The 25,524-nt window shown below is 43.5% G+C and overlaps 1 protein-coding gene across 2 annotated transcripts; it reads right to left on the bottom strand.

Moving 5' to 3' along the window:
* Nucleotides 1-324: 324 nt before the first annotated feature.
* On the bottom strand, nt 325-25,202 carry LOC109903778 (protein argonaute-3). 2 transcript variants are annotated; one of them, XM_031788481.1, is made up of 18 exons: nt 25,009-25,202; nt 24,715-24,835; nt 24,381-24,589; nt 18,806-18,942; nt 17,124-17,258; nt 16,776-16,863; nt 16,435-16,582; nt 16,069-16,188; nt 15,641-15,784; nt 14,958-15,124; nt 12,898-13,082; nt 10,967-11,126; nt 7,911-8,001; nt 7,502-7,696; nt 7,138-7,272; nt 6,936-7,037; nt 6,496-6,695; nt 325-6,292 (listed from the first exon to the last, which is right to left on the bottom strand). In XM_031788481.1, the coding sequence occupies exons 1-18, from the start codon at nt 25,122-25,124 to the stop codon at nt 6,184-6,186; spliced, it is 2,562 nt and encodes an 853-aa protein (XP_031644341.1). In that variant the 5' UTR covers nt 25,125-25,202; the 3' UTR covers nt 325-6,183. The 2 variants fall into 2 exon arrangements, with proteins under 2 accessions (XP_031644341.1, XP_031644342.1); XM_031788482.1 differs by having other exon boundaries at nt 14,958-15,091.
* Between the last annotated feature and the right edge of the window lie 322 nt (nt 25,203-25,524).

Here is a 25,524-nt window from a genome sequence, read left to right as displayed (position 1 = left end):
CAAAAATGTACCCAAATAGAATAGTTGGCGACAGATTGGTCTCCAACTTGGAGAAATAAATGTATGCTGTATCCTGGGCCATTAGTGCTCCCCTATATGCTTTTCTTTTCTGTGAAGCCAACTATGGTCTTACTCTAATTCTAGAAGTACAACTAAGTCATTTAATTGAAGAAATGCATAATAGAATCGTACACTTAAGTGTAACACCCCATCACAGTTGAATACCGTAGCTACAGTATCTGTCTGGCTAGGAATGAAGCAGAAAATAACTGCAAGAGTCAACATGCATCACTTATCCATTGGCTCAATGAATACACCAACAGATTTCATACATAGTTTTAATTAAAACAATTACATATGACAACCAAATAAAAAGGCTAAACAGCATCAGACAGACAAAAAAAGGTATTTGCAAATATAATTTTTTTTTGCATATTGTTACCAAATGAATTTGTCATTTGCATCTTATTAATAAGTACGATATGCAGCCAACCACAAGAAGAGGTGCAGGGTTTGGAGATTTTCGGGGGAATTCTTTCCTAGGCAAGCAGGCATTCTTGTGGCAAAATTGCATGTTGTTCTCTGTCTGTAAACCTCTAGCTGTAAGATATTGAGAAGAAATGTATACATGCAAGAGCAGTGGTTCTAAACAACTAGAATGCATTTTTGTTTAGGCCTGGAATAAATGGTTGGGTTCACCAGAGTTACTTCCCAAATGGCACTATTCCATCCATCTATATAGTGCACTACTTTTGATCAGAGCCAATATTAGTGCACTATAAAAGAGAATAGGGTGCTATTTGGGACATAACCAAAGGTGTTTGAAAGAATTTAGCATCAACATGTGGCAAATGGTATGCAAAGTGGCTCTCACAGGATAGTAATTAAAAAGAAGAGGTACTCTGGTCAAAAGTAGTGCACTATATAAGGAATATGGTGCCATTTGGGAAGCACCCCCTGGTGTAACCCCAACAGCTAGTTGCTCAGAGCCTAAAGATCACTTTGTTTATTGCTGTTCACTTTGGGTAGAACACCATCACTGAACATCTATCTACTAAAGGTTTAAACAAAGGGAACCAGGGTTGGAAATCCCATGCATTACAGAAAACTATTTTCCACCTGAGGAGGGTGGCAGTCTAAAATATCCACTATAGTGTCATGCCCAGTTATTAAATGCAACTTTTTTGGTTGTGCCATGCGAGTGCCTGCCTACCTTACCATCCCCATAAGCATTTTTGGTCCTGACACCTCAAAACTGGTTGGTTCTGCATATTATTGTGTTCTTATACTGTATGTCAGTGTCACAAACAGACACCCAGGCACCCACACAAAATTGGCATGTATCAATATATACGTATCAATGTAGACATAGGCATATTGCCCTCAACGTTTTGAAAGTAAGATCTCTTTGATTTACTTGTTTTCAGCACCATCAGGAAAAGGCACAGTCTACAGACTATTCTGTCCAAGGATAAAACCTTCACTCCTTCCACAAGAAAAACTTTGAGGGATGCACACAGTCAAATGTTGGAGGAAATCAATCAAAATGTAGGTCACATTCACTACAGGTTCTAGAAGACTAGGCTCTGTGAGATTAATGGAACCTACTGAATGGAAGCTAGGCTACTCTCCAGAGATTGTTAGTTCATTGAACAGAGAGGAGGGTGATGGGAAATAGCAGGAGGTTCATCCAATCAGTCACAAGACAACAGCTGCCACAAAAAAAACAAGCCCCCCCCCCCCCCCCCACACAGTAGGTTATTTAAATGCAGCAGATGTAGCTTCGATATGACACGCTTTGCTTTAAAAGCTGCAATATGTAACTTCATTGGCGACTCGACCAAATGCACATAGAAATGTGAGTTATAGATCTGTCACTCATTGAAAGCAAGTCTAAAAAGCGGTTGATCTATTGTATGTGCACTTTTTCTAGGCTTCCCGTTCTTACATTTCGGGTTTACTTTCGGTTTTGTACACCAGCTTAAAAAAGCCAAAAAGCCAATTTTTTTGGTTATTAAAAAGATATTTCACAGCAGTTTAGATGGTACAATGATTCACTTGCTTGTTTTGTCACAAACTGAAATTAGGGGAACTACTAGAATTTTAACAACCAGGAAATAAACGACAGTCTATTGAATTATTACATTTGGATTATTATCAGTGACTATATCACTATGGTCTTTATTTCATTATTATCGTCACATTTGTTCTACTTTTCTAGAATTTATTAGCAAAAATAAGTGGCTCATTATATTATTCCATATTTTAAATATACAAATATTTCTCCATTTCGGAATTAAAAATGCATTAGAATAACAAAAGAAGGCATCTGATGTCCAGCTTTTAGTGGGGGGGGGGGGGGGGGGGCAACACATGAAGGAGCCTAGTTCAACCTCAAATGCAACCATACTTCCCTATAGTGCACTACTTTTGCCAAGAGGTCTATGGGTCCTGGTCAAAAGTAGTGCATTATATAGCCATGTATTACCCCCCTACCTCAGAATGATGCTACGTTCGTAACCAAGTGGGAATTTACCACATACGACTGGGGAAAATCCACTGGAATGGCCCTCCAACTAGTAATTACTAGTGTGAAATTTGTCTATCAAGCCGATCTCACACATGGTGACCTCTGACATAACCTACTAAGGAAATTACCTGTGCAACAAAACATAAAACATCTATCTATTAATATGGTTTTTGAACACTAATTTGATTGCAACCATGATCCATTATATATACATAAAAGGTATGTGGCCACCCCTTCAAATGAGTGGATTTGGATATTTCAGCCACACCCGTTGCTGACAGGTGTATAAAATCAAGCACACCGCCATGCAATCTCCATAGACAAACATTGGCAGTAGAATGGCCTTACTGAAAAGCTCGGTGACTTTCAATGTGGCACTGTCATAGGATGCCACCTTTCCAACAAGTCAGTTCATAACATTTCTGCCCTGCTAGAGCTGCTCTGGTGAACTATAAGTGCTATTATTGTGAAGTGGAAACACCTAGGAGCAACAACGGCTCAGCCACGAAGTGGTAGGCCACAAAAGAGCACAGAAAGGGACAACCGAGTGCTGAAGTGCGTAGCGTGTAAAAATAGTCTGTCCTCGATTGCAACACTCATTACCGAGTTCCAAACGGCCTCTGGAAGCACAAGAACTGTTCGTCAGGAGCTTCATGAAATGGGTTTCCATGGCCGAGCAGCCGCACACAACCCTAAGATCACCATGCTCAATGCCAAGCGTCAGCTGGAGTGGTGTAAAGCTCGCCGCCATTGGACTCTGGAGCAGTGGAAACGCGTTCTCTGGAGTGATGAATCGCTCTTCACCATCTAGCAGTCCAACGGACGAATCTGACCTCAACCCAATCAAACACCTTTGGGATGAATTGGAAGGCCGACTGCGAGCCAGGCCTAATCGCACATCAGTGCCCGACTTCACTAATGCATACTTCACTAATGCTAGTGGCTGAATGGAAGCAAGTCCCCTCAGCAATGTTCCAACATTAGGTGGAAAGCCTTCCCAGAAGAGTGGAGGCTCTTATGGCAGCAAAGGGAGGGCGTACTCCATATTAATGCCCATGATTTTGGAAAGAGATGTTCGACGATCTGGTGTCCACATAATTTTGGTCATGTAGTGTAGCTGTACTTTTAGGTTATGGTTTTGTTGGACATTAGACAAAAATCGGCATTTCTCAATGAGTTAAAAGTGTGTGAATGCCTCCAAATGGTATTTATAACTTCACAACTGGTAAATTCCCACCTTCCACTTGGTTACGAACACAGCACAAGCTCCCAATGCTCTGCCTCCTAGCTGCAAAACCCGACCCACTGGCTCTAGAGGTCGATTCCGTGGCAACGTGAGTGTAGAGCGAATTCCTTCCTGTACTACTGCTGTACAGACTTAAATTATTCACACAAGCAGGGCAGTTACACATTAGCCCACAGTTGCAGTTGATCAGATCCTACCTATGCTGTTCAAGTAAAATCAAATGCTGGTAATGTCTGACATCTTGCAAGAAAGTAACAATTTTAGCTGTGACAATTCGCACAAACCCCAGGGGCGGAGCTGTATTGTATTGATGTCCACAAACCGGTGTAAACCATGTTACTAAACAATCGTACCCTCTGGGAATTAAAGTATGTCCCCTGTATCATAGTGAGAGAGTACTCTCTATTGTTACTCCTGATCCTTGAAAAACACCCAATGAATCTCAATCTCTGACTACAAGAGACAGTCTGTCTACTAAACCCCCCCACAACAAACTGCATCTCTCAGCACCAGGGCATGTGTCTCACCTGAAACACATGCATCTTTAAGTGCAGTAAATTGTCATTCTTATAGTCTCTTTGTACAAATATATATGAACAAAATAAAAATGTAGTATAGCAGCTAGTTTTGTTCTGGTAACACGTGGCTATAGGACAATGAGTGTGGCAAAACATCGGCCATGCTACAACGCGGCTGCTTCTTTTGCAAAGGCAGTGAGAGCAGGGATCAATTGTATCCCAGTCAGACAAGGCCCATACAATCCATTCCCCAAGCAGATGACCCCAGGCACGTTGGTTTGGTCCAAGTGGAACGAGATGAAACTCAAAAGCCTCACCTGGAGGATACTTCACAGCAAGGCAAATGGAGAGACAATGCCCTTCAAATACAATGTGACAAAATGGCTTGATAAAACTCTGAAATATGAATGCTTACTTTTAACAGTGCAAAATGAATCCTACCACCAGTGTTAAAATGAATGAGACAGAACCGTTAGCTAACTGTCCCCACCTTCAATTGGTCAGTCTACATACTCAATAATAATTCACATTAAAAACTAAATCAATGCTGCCACACCCTCTCTGCTCTCTAACCCCAGACAGTCCTGGACAACATATCATGCTTACAGTAATGCTTGGATGAAATAATATGACTGGATAACTAAACTAACTAATCTCACAGGAGCTCTAATGAAAAGAAATACACCCTTTGTCTTTCAAATTCTTCTTCACCCCCAAATCAGGCACTCATTTACCCAATTTACAAAAAGCTGTCATTTGTCACCCCCACAACAATTTTATGGCATCAATTCTTGGCCCGGTTTACATTCTTTATCCGTTATAACTTGCCCATGTCCGATCATAATGGCCCAAAAATATCAAATTGGCATGTTAACCATTGGACCGGTTTTCTGCATTAACGACGTATTGCACTTAAGAATTGCATGACATCATCAGTTCCTTAGTTAAAAATGTGAAAAACCTCTTTGGCCATTGACAGACAAACTAACGGTGTTCTATTGCTGAAAATGAATGTTAAATAAGACTAATCTCTTAAAATAGCAGGAGTAAAACTAAGGAAAAGTGAAATCTGTAGCTACCACAGTGAACTCTGTAAAGGTTCTGAGTAGGTCCATGATGTGGCTAGGGTTGATATTCTAACAGTACTTAACAGGTAATCCCTAAAACAATGGCTGTGGCTGTATGTAAAAAACAACAACTCTGTTGATATTGATAGAGAATGCAGTGTTAAACCTTGACTACAAGTAAGTCACCATTGGCTTAGAGAGAGTAGAGTAACTAGGCGAGCAGCTTGCCGTATGAAAAATGGCATAGCTGTGATTCACGAGCGTTCTTGACAAACGGGCATCATCATGGCAATCAGACTTCTACAGAACATAAGAAGACGCACATACAACAACAAGCTGACGGAGACATGTAAAGAGGACAACTTATACAATTGAACCCCTTGGATAGACAAGTCAGCATATCATTCATCACCTTGTTGAGGAAACAAGACTGATCCTCACTGGACCTGCTATGCCCCCACACCCTGAAACCATCCTTATCAATTCCCCTGTCTTGTCTTCTACACTCTGGCATTTTGAAAGTAACACAAAGCAAAAGTTGGGCTGCTGTCAAACCTGTAAGGCGAGGACATGACTTGCACAGCTCAAGGAGCAATATCAGAGACAATCCATAATCAATTAAAAACACAGCAGAAGAGAACAGGCCGGGAGAGGATTGGCTGGTTTCGTATTGCATAACGTTTCTGTACTCCACTCTGGCTGTTGTAGTTGTTGTTGCCTTTAGCAGCTTGGCATCCCCTTGTCAGGACCAGAGCTGTGCCAGCCCGGGGTCCAATGTGAGATTGACAAGGCTGACAGAATACCCCTCCCAACACCCCACTCTCAGGCGAAGTACATGGTCCTCAGTGTGTCGTGATGAATCTGAACAGCCTTGGCGAGGGCTGTGGGGTCTCGGCCATTACTCTGCCCCGAGACATGGCTGCCCTCCGCACTGCGTGTGTTCAAGAGAAGGAAGTGGGGAAACGAGAAAGGGATAAGGACAGAAAGGGAGGGAGAGAGCCTTTTTCTTGAATGAACATTTTAAAATCAATACATGATATCGACCTTTAGTTTCTTTTTACCTGATAAACAGCAAGACATTGATTTTAGCCCTACAGAAAAGTATACTGATCACAATTAAATGAATCCCCCCACCTGTCATGTTCTTTGTCCACCAGGTGGTAGCGGGCGCGGAAGGCCACCAGGTGGGCGTAGTAGGCTGGCGCGGGGATGGAGACTGAGCGGGTGCAGCGGACGTAGGTGTGGCACAGCTGGTAGGTGAGCAGCTGGAACTCGTCAGCCGTGAAGCAGTTGTCGTCCCACAGAACATGGTAGTGGGAAGGTCTGCTGGTACCCTGGAGGGAGTAGGTGAAGTCAGTAATACCACAGGGACAATGCAGGTTCCATGGAGAGAATACCAGCATTGATTCAACACTGACAATGAAGTTCAGTGGAAATTAATAGAAGCCGATAAACCTCTGAGAAAATATGACGGCAAGAGTCAACATTAGGGAGAAATAAGCAGGAGATACTACCTGAACTTGTCCAATAAGAATGCTATTGAACACAACCCTGGTATGAGTCTTGACACACACCTGTATTCCTGCATGGCTGCAGAGGTAAAAGTCAAACTCATAGGGGTGGGTTATATCTGTGTCCACAGTGGTGCCTGCAGGAATGTTACCACTCCGTCCAACCTGCCAAATAAACACTCCATTTAAAAACAGTTAAACAACCAATCTATACCTAGCAAAGTAAATCGTTAATGTACAACGAGAGATCCATAGCACCCCTTACCCGCTCATTCCGGTCAGCACAGAAGAGTCGTGTGTGATGGCGCTTCTGCACTACAATGTAGGTGATTCCCGGCTGGTACTCTTTCTCCAACATGATACAGGCTTCTCTGATGGCCAGCAGCTCATAGTACAGCACCTGCCACACAGAGAGAAGTCAACACATCAGCAAAGAGTGGCGAGCAGTGAAGAATTTAGGGTTGATTACCAATAGCTAAAGATTTAAGATTAAGACTCAAGTTTAAGGTTCATAAACTATGAACATCATTGCTATTTGTAATAAATGCATTTCAACATAGGGACATCCTTTGGCTTGGTTGTAAACTTTAAATGAGAGATTGAAGGGGGTCAGAAGTATTTTAACTAACCTGTCTGAACTGTCCCTCTGACACACCATCCCTATAAAATATGATTCTGGTTGGTTTGTAGCGGGTAGACTTGTAGAACTGGATGAGGAGCTCCCGCACCATGGAGGCCAGGTCCTGGATCACCTCCTGTCTGGGTCTCTGGACCCTCACTGTGGCACAGTACCTGCTGGGGTGGGCATCCATACTGCCCACCACCTGGATAGGGCCAGAGAGAGGGAGATGGTCAGAAACATGACTTCTGACACCATGTTTCAGAGTACTATTGTAGGGGTCTGGGTAACAAAACAAACGAGTAGATTACCAATGTACTAGATGCCTCAGACCCCTTGACAACTAGATAGACAGACAGACAAGGCAGTGTTTGTGAGGAAAGTGGCAATGGAAACTAGAATGACAGGAAGAAACTGACCGCAGCGATGGATGGCTTCTTTCCGTCTCCGGCTGGAGGATGAGTGACGTCGGCCCCCAGGAAGATAACAGGCTGCTGAAACACCGAGGGACTGGGTGGAGAGAGCGACAAACACAAGGCACATAAATCCTAACTAACTCCAACACCATCATTAAGGTTGCCGATGACAACAGTGGTAGGCCTGATCACCGACAACGATGAGACAGCCTATAGACAGGAGGTCAGAGACCTGGCAGTGTGGTGCCAGGATGACAACCTCTCCCTCAACGTGATCAAGACAAAGGAGAAGATTGTGGACTATGCTGCTGCTACTCTGTTTATTATCCATGCATAGTCACTTTACCTCTATCTACATGTAGAGTTGAAGTCGGAAGTTTACATACACCGTAGCCAAATACATTTAAACTCAGTTAACAGTTCCTGACATTTAATCCTAGTAAAAATTCCCTGTTTTAAGTCAGTTAGGATCACCACTTTATTTTAATGGGAAATGTCAGAATAATAGTAGAGAGAATGATTTATTTCAGCTATTATTTATTTCAGCTATTATTTATTTCAGCTATTATTTATTTCATCACATTCCCAGTGGGTAAGAAGTTTACATACACTCAATTAGTATTTGGTAGTTGAGTGAATTTTGGCCCATTCCACTTGACAGAGCTGGTGTAACTGAGTCGGGTTTGTAGGCCTCCTTGCTCACACACACTTTTTCAGTTCAGCCCACAAAGTTTCTATAGGATTGAGGTCAGGGCTTTGTGATAGCCACTCCAATTCCTTGACTGTTGTCGTCATTAAGCCATTTTGCCACAACTTTGGAAGTATGCTTGGGGTCATTGTCCATTTGGATGACCCATTTGCGACCAAGCTTTAACTTCCTGATGTCTTGAGATGTTGCTTCAATACATTCACAGTTTTCCTTCCTCCGTGATGCCATCTATTTTGTGAAGTGCACCAGTCCCTCCTGCAGCAAAGCACCCCCACAACATGATGCTGCCTCCCCTGTGCTTTACGGTTGGGATGGTGTTCGTTGGCTTGCAAGCCTCCCCCTTTTTCCTCCAAATATAACGATGGTCATTATGGCCAAACAGTTCTATTATTTTTTCATCAGACCAGAAGACATTTCTCAAAAAAGTATGATCTTTGTCCCAATGTGCAGTTGCAAACCGTAGTCTGGCTTTTTTTAAATGGCAGTTTTGGAGTAGTGGCTTCCTCCTTGCTGAGTGGCCTTTCAGGTTATGTCGATATAGGACTCGTTTTACTGTAGATATAAATACGTTTGTACCGGTTTCCTCCAGCATCTTCGCAAGGTCCTTTGCTGTTGTTCTGGGATTGATTTGCACTTTTGGAACCAAAGTACGTTCATCTCTAGGAGACAGAACGAGTCTAATTCTTGAGCAGTATGACGGCTGCGTGGTCCCATGGTGTTTATACCTGCATACTATTGTTTGTACAGATGAACGTGGTACCTTCAGGTGTTTGGAAATAGTTCCCAAGGATGAAACAGACTTGTGGAGGTCTACACATTTTTTCTGAAGTCTTGGCTGATTTCTTTTAATTTTCCAATGATGCCAAGCAAGGAGGCACTGAGTTTGAAGGTAGGCCTTGAAACACATCAACAGGTACACCTCCAATTGACTCAAATTATGTCAATTAGCCCATCAGAAACATCTAAAGCCATGACATTTTCTGGAATTTTCCAAGCTGTTTAAAGGCACAGTCAACTTAGTGTATATAAACTTCTGACCCACTGGAATTGTGATACAATGAATTATAAGTGAAATAATCTGTCTGTAAACAATGGTTGGAAAAATTACTTGTGTCATGCAGGTTATATCCTGCCTGGTTGGCCCTGTCCGGGGGTATCATCGGATGGGGCCACAGTGTCTCCTGACCCCTCCGGTCTCAGCCTCCAGTATTTATGCTGCAGTAGATTGTGTGTCTGGGGGCTAAGGTCAGTCTGTTATATCTGGAGTACTTCTCCTGTCTTATCCGGTGTCCTGTGTGAATTTAAGTATGCTCTCTCTAATTATCTCTCTCGGAGGACCATGCCTCAGGACTACCCGGCATGATGACTCCTTGCTGTCCCCAGTCCACCTGGCTGTGCTGCTGCTCCAGTTTCAACTGTTCTGCCTGCGGCTATGGAACCCTGACCTGTTCACCGGTCGTGCTACCTGTCCCAGACCTGCTGTTTTCAACTCTCTAGAGACAGCAATAGCGGTAGAGATACACTCAATGATCGGCTATGAAAAGCCAAATGAAAAGCCCTTGACATCTACTGTGATTATTATTATTTGACCATGCTGGTAATTTATGAACATTTGAACATCTTGGCCATGTTCTGTTATAATCTCCACCAGACACAGCCAGAAGAGGACCGGCCACCATTCATAGCCTGGTTCCTCTCTAGGTTTCTTCCTAGGTTTTTGGCCACCGTTCTTATACACTTGCATTGCTTGCTGTTTGGGGTTTTAGGCTGGGTTTCTGTACAGCACTTTGAGATATCAGCTGATGTAAGAATGGCAAAAAAATACATTTTATTGATTTGATTTAACCTGTGCCCCCGTACCGGTACCCCCTGTATATAGCCTCGCTACTGTCATTTTATTGTTGCTCCTTAATTATTATTATTATTTCAGTTTATTTTAGTAAATACTTTAACACTTTTTGGCTTAGAGCTTGTAAGTAAACATTTCACTGAAAGGCTTACACCTGCTGTATCCGGCGCATGTGACATTTTATTTGTATCAAGATTGGTCCACCACCCAAGGGACATCCAGCCAACTTGACAACTGTGGGAAGCATTGAGTCAACATGGGCCAGCCAGCATCCCTGTGGAATGCTTTTACAAGGTAAAATGTAGGTGTCAGAGTCCATCCCCCTACAAATTGAGGCTGTTCTGAGGGAAAATGGGGGGGGTACTCAATATTAGGAAGGTGTCCTTAATGTTTTGTATACTTAGTGTATGTATCTCTGCTAAATAGCACATAAGTGTTTTCAAATCACCCAAATAGGGGTTTTCTGCCAGTGGAAACACACTCTTTCACTCTGTGCGTTACCGTTGGTGTGGCACCAGGATGTTGTTGATGCCCCCCAGTTTGACGTTGATCTTGAGGCAGAGGTTGGAGAGGGTCTGAGGGGATGTCTTTACCACGTTCTTCACCTGCACACACTGAGTGGCCATGCCCAGGAGGGTGTCTCCGACCCGCTTCACCTCAGCTGTGGGAAAGAGGTAACCATTTTACAGCTGTTGCCATATTGTAGGACACAGGTAACCATTTTACACCTGATACCATCTTGTACATGGCACATACAGTACCAGTCAAAAGTTTGAAAACACATACTCATTCAAGGGTTTTTCTTTATTTGTACTATTTTCTACATTGTAGAATAATAGTGAAGACATGAAAACTATGAAATAACACATATGGAATCATGTAGTAACCAAAAAAAACTGTGTTAAACAAATCAACATACATTTTTATTTGAGATTCTTCAAAGAAGCCACCCTTTGCCTTGATAACAGCTTTGCACACTCTTGGCATTCTCTCAACCAGCTTTTCCAACAGTCTTGAAGGAGTTCCCACATCGGCTGAGCACTTGTTGGCTGCTTTTCCTTCACTCTGCAGTCCAACTCATCCTGAACCATCTCAATTGGGTTGAGGTCGGATGATTGTGGAGGCCAGGTCATTTGATGCAGCACTCCATCACTCTCCTTGGTAAAATAGCCCTTACACAGACTGGAGGTGTGTTTAAGGTCATTGTCCTGTTGAAAAACAAATTATATTCCCACTAAGCGCAATCCAGATGGGATGGCGTATCACTGCCGAATGCTGTGATGGTTAAGTGTGCCTTGAATTCTAAATAAATCAAAGGACAGTGTCACCAGTAAAGCACCCCCACACCATCACACCTCCTCCTCCATGCGTCACGTTGGGAACCACACATACAGAGATCATCCGTTCACCTACTCTGCATCTCACAAAGACACGGTGTTTGGAACCAAAAATCTCAAATTTGGACTCATCAGACCATCAGACCAAAGGACAGATTTCCACCAGTCTAATGTCCTTTGCTCGTGTTTCTTGGCCCAAACAAGTGTCTTCTTCTTACCGGTGTACGTTAGTAGTGGTTTCTTTGCAGCAATTTAACAATGAACGCCTGATTCACACAGTTTCTTCTGAACAGTTGATGTTGAGATGTGTCTGTTACTTGAACTCTGTGAAGCAATTATTTGGGCTGCAATCTGAGGTGCAGTTAACTCTAATGAACTTATCGTCTGCGGCAGAGGTAACTCTGGGTCTTTCATGTGGCGGTCCTCATGAGAGCCAGATTCATCATAGCGCTTGATGGTTTTTGCAACTGCACTTGAATAAACTTTCAAAGTTCTTGAAATTTTCCAGATTGACTATCCTTCATGTCTTAAAGTAATGATGGACTGTCGTTTCTCTTTGCTTATTTGAGCTATTCTTGCCATAATATGGACTTGGTTTTTTACCAAATAGGGCTATCTTCTGTATACCACCCCTTACCTTTTCACAACACAACTGATTGGCACAAATGCATTAAGAAGGAAAGAAATTCCACAAATGAACTTAAGGCACTCCTGTTAATTCAAATGCACTCCAGGTGACTACCTCATGATGCTAGTTGAGAGAATGCCAAGAGTGTGCAAAGCTGTCATCAAGGCAAAGGGTGAAGAATCTAAAATATTAAATATATTTAGATTTAACACGTTTTTGGTTACTACATGATTTCATGTGTTAGTTCATTCATAGTTTTGATGTCTTCACTATTATTCTACAATATAAAAAATAGTCAAAATAAACAAACACCCTGGTGTGTACAAAATTTGGACTGGTACTGTATATACTCAGGCTATGGAGATAACATACAAATAAATAGTATGTGAATAGAGTTTTTAGAAAATAAAAGTTAAAAAACGAATTCATCAAACGTAAAACAAAATTAAACAGTGTCTAGTCTGTACCATAGACTGGGGTCTTTCCAGGTAGGATGACGATGATGAGCTGCAGGCCAGCGTAGGTGTTCTTCAGGTGCCTGAACATGGGCTCTACGCTGTCTGATCCCTGAGCGTACTTACAGAAACATGGCTGGCCCTGGATGGGCATCCCAGCATCCTTAGAGATCTTACGCAGCTGGTCAGTAAAACCTCTGTAGAGATGTAGGGGATGAGAAAAAGAGCAAGAATGAGAAAGAGAGGGAGGATGAGGAGACCCAAAGAGACAGTTACAGAGACGTACAGTACCAGTCAAAAGTTTAGACACCTACTAATTCAAGGGTTTTTCTTTATTTTTACTATTTCTGTCATAGAATAATAGTGAAGACATCAAAACTATGAAATAACACATATGGAATTATGCAGTAACCAAATATATTTATATTTTAGATATCCAAAGTAGCCACCCTTTGCCTTGATGACAGCTTTGCACACTCTTGGCATTCTCTCAACCAGCTTCATGAGGTAGTCACCTTCTTAAGTTCATTTGTGGAATATCTTTCCTTCTTAATGCTTTGAGCCAATAAGTTGTGCTGTGACAAGGGGGTATACAGAAGATAGCCCTATTTGGTAAAATACCAAGTATTATTATTAAGGCAAAAAAAGCTCAAATAAGCAAAGAAAAACGACAGTCCATCATTACTTTACATTCCAAGAACTTTGAAAGTGCAGTTGCAAAAACCATCAAGCGCTATGATGAATCTGGCTCTCATGAGGACCGCCACATTAAATACCCAGAGTTCCTCTGCCGCAGATGATAAGTTCATTAGAGTTAACTGCACCTCAGATTGCAGCCCAAATAAATGTTTCACAGCGTTCAAGTAACAGACACATCTCAACATCAACTGTTCAGAGGAAACTGAGTGAAATCAGGCATTCATGGTCAAATTGCTGCCAAGAAACGACTACTAACGGACACCAATGAGAAGAAGAGACTTGCTTGGGCCAAGAAACACGAGCAAAGGACATAGACTGGTGGAAATCTGTCCTTTGGTCTGATGAGTCCAAATGTGTGATTTTTGGTTCCAACTGCCGTGTCTTTGTGAGATGTAGAGTAGGTAAACGGATGATCTCTGTATGTGTGGTTCCCACCGTGAAGTATGAAGGTGGTGGTGTGATGGTGCTTTGCTTAACCAGCATGGCTACCACAGCATTTTACAGCGATATGCCGTCCCATCTGGTTTGCGCTTAGTGGGACTATCATTTGCTTTTCAACAGGACAATGACCCAAAACAGGCTGTGTAAGGGCTATTTGACCAAGGAGAGTTATGGAGTGCTGCATCAGATGACCTGGCCTCCACAATCATCCGACCTCAACCCAATTGAGATAGTTTGGGATGAGTTGGACTGCAGAGTGAAGGATAAGCAGCCAACAAGCTCAGCATATTTTTATTTTACCTTTATTTAACTAGGCAAGTCAGTTAAGAACAAATTCTTATTTACAATGACAGCCTACTGGGGAACAGTGGGTTAACTGCCTTGTTCAGGGGCAGAACCACAGATTTTTACCTTGTCAGCTCGGGGATTCGATCTTGCAACCTTCCGCACTAACCACTAGGCTACCCTGCCACCCCATACATGTGGGAACTCCTTCAAGACTGTTGGAAAAGCATTCCTCACGAAGTTGGATGAGAGAATGCCAAGAGTGTGCAAAGCTGTTATCAAGGCAAAGAGTGGCTACATTGAAGAATCTAAAATATATTTTTATTTAACACTTTTTTGGTTACTACATGATTCCTTATGTGTTACTGCATAGTTTGTCTTCACTATTATTATACAATGTTGAAAATAGTTTTAAAAAATAAAACCCTTTGAATGAGTAGGTGTGTCCAAACTTTTGACTGGTACTGTTAGTGTTGCAGACACCAACCAAAAGAAACTAAGAAATGTGATAACATAATAGATATGCTAATAATGCTATTTTTTTGTTGATTATAATGTTATTGCATTGGGTTGAGTATTTATCTGTTGAAAAAGAGACCTGTGTGTGTGTTTATGATGTATGTTTGTATAAGACAGACAGCACTCACTTGAGGATCTCCTCACGACACTGCCTCTGTGTGGCAAAGCAAGCGATGGCCCACATCTTAATCTCCACCCCAGTGTGGAACTGTTTGCCCCTCATGTCCCACACGCCGTGGCTGGGCGTGGCCACCGTGCGGTTCTGCAATGACACCGCAGGGTTCATCTGCTGGGACTGCCACCCACACACACACATACATAAATACAGACAGTACAGACATAGACAGAAAGTTGGAGAGACCAATTGGTTCTAAAAGATTGAGAAAATGTTTGTATTTTCTTCAAAATGGTCATTTAATGAATCTAAAAACATTGTCATGCCATTTGTCATAGCCTTCACACAAGTAAAGTAGTATATCATTATTTTCCTAGAAAAAAAACAGAGGTGGGTGAAAGAGAGAGGGTGGTAGAGATTGACAATTGGCGGCAGGTCGCCTAGCAGTTAAGAGCGTTGGACCAGTAACCGAAAGGTTGCTGGTTCGAATCCCCGAGCGGACTAGGTGAAAAATCTTTCTATGTCCTCTTGAGCAAGACACTTAACCCTAATTTCTCCTGTAAGTTGATCTGGGTAAGAGCGTCTGCTAAATGACGTAAATGTCAAAAGTGACTAAATGAAAGGGCAAGAAAGAGAGAGACGGGTAAGCTAAATTACAGAGACATGCGGATGAAGGATGATTTAAAGGGTAGGTACCATGAAGTGTTCCAAGCTTGCCCTGCCGCCGTACTGCAGCCCGGGGGCCGGCAGCACACGGCCCGTCACCTGAGCCATCTCGTCACGCACGCGGAACTGAAACTCCTGGACGAACGGGTCCGCCTCATAGTTCGCACTCCGCACCTGGATACAGAGTTGGAGTGAATGAGAGAAGAGGTGGATAGAGGGGTAGGACGGAGGGAGGGGTAGTAGCAAAACAGGAAATTATTAGTTTGGAGGAGATGATAACTTAAGCAGGTGCATCATATTGGTGGTGGATGAGACGAGTTTCCCCCTTACTACAGTATGTAAGTAATTTGAGTATCTGGAAAAGTGCGATATCAATTAGTAAGATGAATTATAAAGACATGTCACTCAGTAGTCGTAACACCTCGCAGTCATTCAAGGGCGCTATAGATAGTACTCACCAGCCTGCTGATCTCCTCCTGTCTGTCTGGGGCAGAGCGGGCCGTGGCTTTGATCATGGTGGACGTCTGGTTATCAGTGAGTTTTTTAATACAGCGCTGGCCAGCTACTATGTTGCACACCTGCAAGGAGACACATAGGAATGTGAGTTAAAGTAACTTAATACCGTAGAGAGAGCAGAACTGGTACAGTTTTATGCTTAGGGCCCCGAGTTGATCCTGACCACATGAAAGACAATAACTCAGGTCTCTACTTATGCTGACTAAGATCACGGCTGCTGAGCGCAAACTCCCATAAACAAAGCAATAATGCACATAATCAAAGAGGTTGATAATTGGTCAAAAGTACAAAGAGCCAGTAGTACTCACCTCCAGAGGCAGGTAGGTGTGTTTCTGCTCCTGGCCCACCTGTAGGCAGGGGAGGTGGGGGTACTTCAGCTGCAGGCTGTACTTCTCTCTGAAGTACTGGGCCACTGTGCGCTCCACTGTCTGACCATTCTCCAGCTGCAGGGGGAACCTGGGGGTTCGGGGAAGAGGAACATGGAGTTGATGTTTTTGTGACTTTGTGCTCATCTAGTTCTCATGTTTAACTCTTTGGGGTGGCTTCCTGGACACAGATTGCTTTTTATTCCAGGAATAAACTTCATCTCAATGGAGAATGTGTCAGAGTTAAACTACACATATCCCCATCTCTCTGTGTAGGTACTCACGTCTGGTGGCTGGCAGGACGACGAGTCACGTTACACACTCTGTACTTCCTCCGCATCGTCCCGCAGTGGGTCACTTCCACCTTCAGACCTGGACACAACAAAGGAAGGAGGGGAATATGTGTGAGAAGAACTATCCAACTATAATTATATAGTTTCAATGCCCAATGCAAACACATTTTCATGTGGTGTGTACAATTTGGTAGGTAGTAAAACAATTACCAATATCCCTACAAACAAAACAAAGTCAGAATGACAAAAACATTAGCCCTGGAGTTCAACAGTGATGCAAGGAGTCTAGCAGTGTTAGCACTCCCGAGCCTGGGGTGGTGGTGACGTCACTCTGCATACCTTTGATCTCTTTGGTGAACTTGACCCTGTGGGAGTCGGTGAGGGGCCGGGGCTGCTCATCTATGTTGTGGATGTCCAGGACCTCGCACATGAACTGGATCACCGGCTGGGCCTTGTAGAACGCCGTGGCTGATACTATAGATGAGAAGTGGTCAAATGAAAATAAGTTACTTCAATGCGGAAGGATCCAAGTTATGATAGTCTACAACCAAATCCAAAGAGTAAGAGTTAGATTAGGTTCAGTCGAAATCAGTGACTTCAATGTAGCTAAGGAACCCAATTCTGATAGCTTTACAACCAAAGAAAAAATTTGGGATAGGCTGAATTCTATTCCAATTGGACTAATCAAAGACATAAGTAAACACGATGCAACTCAGACACTTCCACGCTGCCTCCGTGCTGTTTGATGCTACTTGGCAGGAGCCAAACACTTTTAATAACTATTAAATCAAACTCTGTATTTAACTAATTTACCAACGTCTTAGTTTTGTCCTCACTCAACGTTTTTTCAACCAAGTTTTCTCCCTGGACACTTTCTGAACATGGATCTGTAGGACCTCCACCAGCCGAAAAAGCTGAGTAAAATGATGACTTCGAATTGCAGTCGCTATAGACCTACTCATAATATGCAGGAGAACTATCGCCTTATGTTGAGGATAGCCAAGTTGCGAGACGCAATCGTTAGGCAAGGGCAATTCTGTGCCCCCAGTAAGTATAGGTAGTAGTGTGAAATCCCCCCCACAGGACATTTTTTCCACAGCTTCTGGAAATAAATGCTGCTAGCAGTCTTAACCAGTGTCGCTCATTCAGCCAACAGTCACTTTCAACCGGTTTTCCCCACTAAGCAGTGAGTCGGAGTCAGAGCCCGAGCATTCTCAGGTCCGTCCTCCACCCGTTTACGGGGTCTGAGCGGCCGAAGCCTCCCACCATTAGCTCTGACAAATTTAAAACCCTAGTCATTGCCAGCTTAGTGGAGTCTGCCCATAGCACAGTCATTGTAGTCAGCTCAGTTTCCCCCATCAAGACAGTGTGTGTCTCTCCCCTCCTGGAGGATCTGCCTCAGGACTACCTGGCCTGATGACTCTTGGCTGTTGCCGTCCCCAGTCCACCTGGTCGTGCTGCTAATAGTTTCTGCTGTTCTGCCTGCGGCTATGGAACTCTGACCTGTTGTCCTGCTGTCTTTAACCTCTGAATGTTCAGCTTTGAAAAGCCAACTGACATTTACTCCTGCGGTTCTGACCTGTTGCACCCTCTACAACCACTGTGATTATTATTTGACCCTGCTAGCCATCTATGAACATCTTGAAGAACGATCTGGACTTAATGGCCATGTACTCCTATAATCTCCACCTCTCACAGCCTGGTTCCTCTCTAGGTTTCTTCCTAGGTTTCTGCCTAGGTTCCTGCCTTTCTAGGGTGTTTTTCCTAGCCACCGTGCTTCTATATCTGCAATGCTTGCTCTCTGGGGTTTTAGATTTGGTTTCTGAATAAGCACTTTGTGACAACTGCTGATGTAAAAAGGGCTTTAGAAATACATTTGATTGATTGAGACCTCACAGACTGAGTGAGCTACTACATCATCATCATCATCCAGACAACATGGAAGGAAACAAGTCCCTGCCAACAGTAAAGAATATATTTTTTAATCATTGTCCATGTTCTTCACAGTCAAGGGCCCTCACCGTCAATGTTGAGCATCATCTTCCACATGGCGGGCCGCACCGACTGGTGGAAGCCGAACCACACCTCCCTACCCCCGCCCAGGGGGTGGTCGTAACCCTCTGGGGCGGAGAAGAAGGAGCGCCCCACTGGGGTGTACCTGGGGAGAAGAAAGAGGGTCACCTTTCACAGACAGAAAAATGAATTGAACTCTACTAATCATGTTTTATTCTAGATCTAGCTTCATTGGGTTATACATCTTTGAAATAATCTATACTATAGATATAATACACTGCTCAAAAAAATAAAGGGAACACTAAAATAACACATCCTAGATCTGAATGAATGAAATATTATTTTGAAATACTTTTTTCTTTACATAGTTGAATGTGCTGACAACAAAATCACACAAAAATGATCAATGGAAATCAAATTTATCAACCCATGGAGGTCTGGATTTGGAGTCACACTCAAAATTAAAGTGGAAAACCACACTACAGGCTGATGCAACTTTGATGTAATGTCCTTAAAACAAGTCCAAATGAGGCTCAGTAGTGTGTGTGGCCTCCACGTGCCTGTATGAACTCCCTACAACGCCTGGGCATGCTCTGATGACAGTCTGTGGTGGATGGAGCGAGACATGATGTCCCAGATGTGCTCAATTGGATTCAGGTCTGGGGAACGGGCGGGCCAGTCCATAGCATCAATGCCTTCCTCTTGCAGGAACCGCTGACACACTCCAGCCACATGAGGTCTAGCATTGTCTTGCATTAGGAGGAACCCAGGGCCAACCGCACCAGCATATGGTCTCACAAGGGGTCTGAGGATCTCATCTCGCTTCTTAATGGCAGTCAGGCTACCTCTGGCGAGCACATGGAGGGCTGTGTGGCCCCCCAACGAAATGCCACCCCACACCATGACTGACCCACCGTCAAACCGGTCATGCTGGAGGATGTTGCAGGCAGCAGAACGTTCTCCACGGCGTCTCCAGACTCTGTCACGTCTGTCACATGTGCTCAGTGTGAACCTGCTTTCATCTGTGAAGAGCACAGGGCGCCAGTGGCGAATTTGCCAATCATGGTCTTCTCTGGCAAATGCCAAACGTCCTGCAAGCACAACCCCCACCTGTGGACGTCGGGCCCTCATACCACCCTCATGGAGTTTGTTTCTGACCGTTTGAGCAGACACATGCACATTTGTGGCCTGCTGGAGGTCGTTTTGCAGGGCTCTGGCAGTGCTCCTCCTGCTCCTCCTTGCATAAATGTGGAGGTGGCGGTCCTGCTGCTGGGTTGTTGCCCTCCTACGGCCTCCTCCACGTCTCCTGATGTACTGGCCTGTCTCCTGGTAGCGTCTCCATGCGCTGGACACTACGCTGACAGACACAGCAAAACTTCTTGCCACAGCTCGCATTGATGTGCCATCCTGGATGACCAAAAAAAGCCGATACCAATTATTGGAGGACCAAAAAAGCCGATACCGATTAAGCGGCCAATTTTTTTATTTTATTTGTCATAATGACAATTACAACAATACTGAATGAACACTTATTTTAACTTAATATAATACATCAATAAAATCAATTTAGCCTAAAATAAATAATGAAATATGTTCAATTTGGTTTAAATAATGCAAAAACAAAGTGTTGGAGAAGAAAGTAAAGTGCAATATGTGCCATGTAAGAAAGCTAATGTTTAAGTTCCTTGCTCAGAACACGAGAACATATGAAAGCTGGTGGTTCTTTTTAACACGAGTCTTCAATATTCCCAGGTAAGAAGTTTTAAATTGTAGTTATTATAGGAATTATAGGACCATTTCTCTCTATACGATTTGTATTTCATATACCTTTGACTTTTGGATGTTCTTATAGGCACTTTAGTATTGCCAGTGTAACAGTATAGCTTCCATCCCTCTCCTCGCCACTACCTGGGCTCGAACCAGGAACACATCGACAACAGCCACCCTCGAAGCAGCGTTACCCATGCAGAGCAAGGGGAACAACTACTTCAAGTCTCAGAGCGAGTGACGTTTGAAACACTATTAGCGCGCACCCCCGCTAACTAGCTAGCCATCGGTTACACCAGCCTAATCTCAGGAGTTGATAGGCTTGAAGTTATAAACAGCGCAATGCTTGAAGCATGCGAAGAGCTGCAGGCAAACGCACTAAAGTGCTGTTTGAATGAATGCTTACAAGCCTGCTGGTGCCTACCATCGCTCAGACAGACTGCTCTATCAAATCATATAATTAAGTCTAACATAACACACAGAAATACGAGCCTTAGGTCATTAATATGGTCGAATCCGGAAACTATAATTTCGAAAACAAAACATTTATTCTTTCAGTGAAATACGGAACCGTTCCGTATTTTATCTAACGGATTGCTGTTACATTGCACAGCCTTCAATGTTATGTCATAATTACGTATTACCCAAACTGTTCCCTGACTCTGCGTGCAATGAACGCAAGAGAAATTACACAATTTCACCTGGTTAATATTGCCTGCAAACCTTTCTTTTAGCTAAATATGCAGGTTTAAAAATATATACTTCTGTGTATTGATTTTAAGAAAGGCATTTATGTTTATGGTTAGGTACACGTTGGAGCAATGACAGTCCTTTTTCGCGATTGTGCAATGCATTGATTATATGCAACACAGGACGCGCTAGATCAGTGGTTCTTAACCTCGGTTCGATCGAACACCAGGGGTTCGGTGAGTCAGTCTCAGGGGTTCGGTGGAGGTCAAGACACACATCCGATTCATATGATTCGTGATGACACGCTCCGCTTGGCCATCATTGGCTGCAGGTGATCACACTACATCGCTTGGCCTATCTGTGCTGCAGGGAATTTGGTGCGCTCAGTAGTCGACTTGTGATTGTCGTGATGGTACGTCTTGTGATTTCTTTCTTAATATTTTAATCCCTTCATACTTACTATGTCGAGCAAAAAAAGAAAGTGGTCGGACGAATATGTACAATATGGATTTCCATGTATAACCGAACGTGATGGGAGTCAGTGTCCTAACTGCATGATTTGCAATGCCAAGTTGTGCAATTATAGTCTAGCACCGGCAAAACTAAGAGAGCACTTCCTTAAGCTGCATGGAGATGGAAAATACAAGAACACAACGCTTGCTGAATTCAAGGTGAAGAGAACCAGATTCGATGAAAAGGCTACTCTGCCTGTTCTCGGCTTTGTACCCATCAACAAACCGATCCTCACAGCATCGTACGAAGTTGCTTACCTGATCGCAAAGCAGGGCAAACCACACACCATTGGTGAAACACTCATAAAACCAGCTGTGTTGAAGATGGCGAATATCATGCTGGGAAAAGAGGCCGAAGTTATCCCAAATTCCTCTTTCAAATGCAGCGACAGAATAGAGGACATGAGCAAAGACATCTTGGCTCAAGTAGTTGCAGATCTGATTTCAAGCCCGGCAAAATTCAGCCTTCAACTCGACGAGACCACAGACGTTTCCAATCTAAGCCAGCTTGCTGTATTCGTGCGCTATGTGAAAGACGATTTTTATTTTGTAAGCCTTTTACAACAACAACTAAGGCAGCCGATGTGAAGAAACTTGTGGATGACTTCTTCAAAGACAACAATCTTTCATGGGATATGGTTTCTGCAGTTTGTTCGGACGGAGCTCCAGTCATGCTGGGAAGAAAGTCTGGTTTTGGTGCGCTAGTGAAAGCCGATGCACCACACATCATTGTTACGCATTGTATTCTGCACAGGCATGCGTTGGCAACAAAAACCTTGCCTCCAAAACTGGCAGAAGTATTAAAAATTGTAGTGGAATGCGTGAACTATGTGCGAACTAGTGCTCTGCGGCATCGCATCTTCAGTGTGCTGTGTAAAGAAATGGGCTCTGAATTCGAGGTACTTCTGTACCATTCTAACGTTAGGTGGTTATCCCGGGGACAGGTGCTGAATCGTGTTTTTGCCATGCGTGTGGAATTAGCCCTGTTTTTGCAAGAGCACCAACATTGTCATGCAGATTGCTTAAAAAATTCTGGGTTCATTCTCATTTTAGCGTACATGGCCGATATCTTCGCAGCTCTCAATCATCTCAATCAAAAGATGCAGGGCGGTGGAGTCAACATCATCGAAGCGGAGGAAAACCTGAAGGCTTTTTAAAAAAAGCTACCGTTATGGAAACGACGAACAGAGAACAATAACTTCGCAAACTTTCCCCTGCTGGACGACTGTGTAAGTAAGATCGAAGATGTATCTGGAATCGGAGACATTTCTGTACCCGCTGAACTGAAGCAAGCAATTGCCACGCACTTAGATGAGCTTGCAAAGTCTCTCGACGGATACTTCCCTACAAGAGAGTCATATCCAGCATGGGTGAGACAGCCGTTCACGTTTAGTGTTGAGACAACAGATGTCAATGATGAATACCTCGATGAAATCATTGAAATTCAGCAGAGCCAGGTTCAACAGCAACTCTTCAGAACAACAACGCTTTCAACGTTTTGGTGTCAACAAATGGTAACGTACCCTGTTATTGCTAAGAAAGCTCTGGAGATTTTCATACCGTTTGTTACAACATATCTTTGCGAGCAATCCTTTTCGAGGATGCTGGACATAAAAACGAAGAAAAGGAACCGACTTTGTTGCGAAAATGACATGAGAGTGGCACTTGCCAAGGTGAAGCCGCGCATTTCTGAACTGGTCTCTGAAAGGCAACAGCAGAAGTCACACTGATTTGCAGTAAATATTAATTATTATGTTTTTGTTTTTGTGTGAAAATGATCATCTGTGTGAAAATGTTTTGATGATTTTGTTCTTTGAACACAGTGATGATGATGCACGGTTCATTTTGTGCACCAGTCAAATATATACCTATGTTTTGAATGTGATTTTTTTTTTTCAATTAAGAAGGGTTCGGTGAATGCGCATATGAAACTGGTGGGGTTCAGTACCTCCAACAAGGTTAAGAACCACTGCGCTAGATGAACTAGTAATATCACCAACCATGTGTAGTTATAACTAGTGATTATGATTGATTGATTGTTTTTTCTAAGATATGTTTAATGCTAGCTAGCAACTTAACTTGGCTTCTTACTGCATTCGCGTAACAGGCAGGCTCCTCGTGAGGCAGGTGGTTAGAGCGTTGGACTAGTTAAAAGTAAGGTTGCAAGATTGAATCCCTGAGCTGACAAGGTAAAATTCTGTCGTTCTGCCCCTGAACAAGGCAGTTAACCCACCGTTCCTAGGCCGTCATTGAAAATAAGAATGTGTTCTTAACTGACTTGGCTTATTAAATAAAGTTGTACATTATTTATAAATTTTTTAAATAGGCAAAATCGGCGTGCAAAAATACCGATTTCCGATTGTTGGGAAAACTTGAAATCGTCCCTAATTAATCGGCCATTCCAATTAATCGGTCGACCTCTAATATAAATACATTTATACTCTTAAACTGCACACCAAACAGAATAGCTTGTTCCACATCGAAAAAAATAAAAATAAAACACAGCATAGAGCTTTTTATAGCAGTTCTACAGTACGTGGACACGCCTTGGCCCTCAGACCATAGATAAATCTGTATGCCAGTGCTGTCCACTAGGGCGGCAGCAGTCACTCACTTCATGGAAGGCAGGTGTCGCAGCACCACATCCACTGCGTGTACAGGGTTGGTGCTGATGGGCTTGTCCAGCTCCAAGGGCTCAGGCATGGTGCGCCCCATCAGGACCTCGTGCAGCAGGTGCCAGCTGACTAGCGACACAAACTTGATGGACACTTTGAAGGGGCGATCCTTACCCCCCTCCCCTGGCAGGGTGACATCCAGATCCACCTGAGGAGAATATATATGGGAGCTCAAGCAACTCAATGTATCACTAGCACACCCATCTGACATTCAACATTGTAAATTACACTAGAAATGTTATCATGTGTATCTTGTGTGCGCGCGCAACTCACCCCCGCTGTGGCGACTGGTAGGGGGTTGGCTGTGTAGAGGCTCCTCTTCCCATCGTAGACTGGCCTTCGGTCCCCAAAGATGGTCACCTTGAAGTGCTTCACCATGGAGTCCACCACCTCCCTATAGGGGCACCAGAGAGACAAATATATAAACTCTCCAACACTGCTCCATAACCCTGGTCTTTTAAGTGGGTAAAGTGATGCAAAGTACAGTTCATGAGATCACGTGAAAGATCTGCAGCCAGTTTGTGTGGGTTTGAGAATATTGACGCTGACTGACGGACAGCTGTTTACCTGTTGACGCGACGTGGGCACTTCTCGGGCTTGATGTCTACTTCATAGAGGTAGACGTCCATCTTGGGGATATCCACCTGGAAGCAGTTGGCCAGCAGCTTGATAGGCTTCCCCATGGTGCCAAAGCCAGGCCTCCGTGGCACTGAGAACAGGGCCTGGGCCCCAACATCTCCTAGAGGGAGAGAGAGAGAGGGTGCCAGTACTCAATATAAAAACACTTATGAAAGAGGTTGTGGGGGAGAAGGAAAGAAAGGGATCAAGAGAGAGTGAGTGTGACGAAGTGAGAACAAGAGCAAAATCAAACTGTAGATAGGAAGTAGTAGATAATGTGGCGAAAGGCAGTTATAAAAAGGCTGTGAGGGTATTGTGGGATCCCACTTAAGGTGGTGATGAAATAGGAGTCATGAGTAGCCTAGTTTTTTTTTCCTCCCCAGAGCTATTGACACTAAAGGCCAGAGTTTTATGGTCAATTTCACCACGTTAAGGCATTGAATTATCCTAACTGACAAACACAAG

The sequence above is a fragment of the Oncorhynchus kisutch genome, linkage group LG14, assembly GCF_002021735.2.
Source record: "Oncorhynchus kisutch isolate 150728-3 linkage group LG14, Okis_V2, whole genome shotgun sequence".
Classification (NCBI taxonomy): Eukaryota; Metazoa; Chordata; class Actinopteri; order Salmoniformes; family Salmonidae; genus Oncorhynchus; species Oncorhynchus kisutch.
This window is presented reverse-complemented; position numbering and strand designations above follow the sequence as displayed.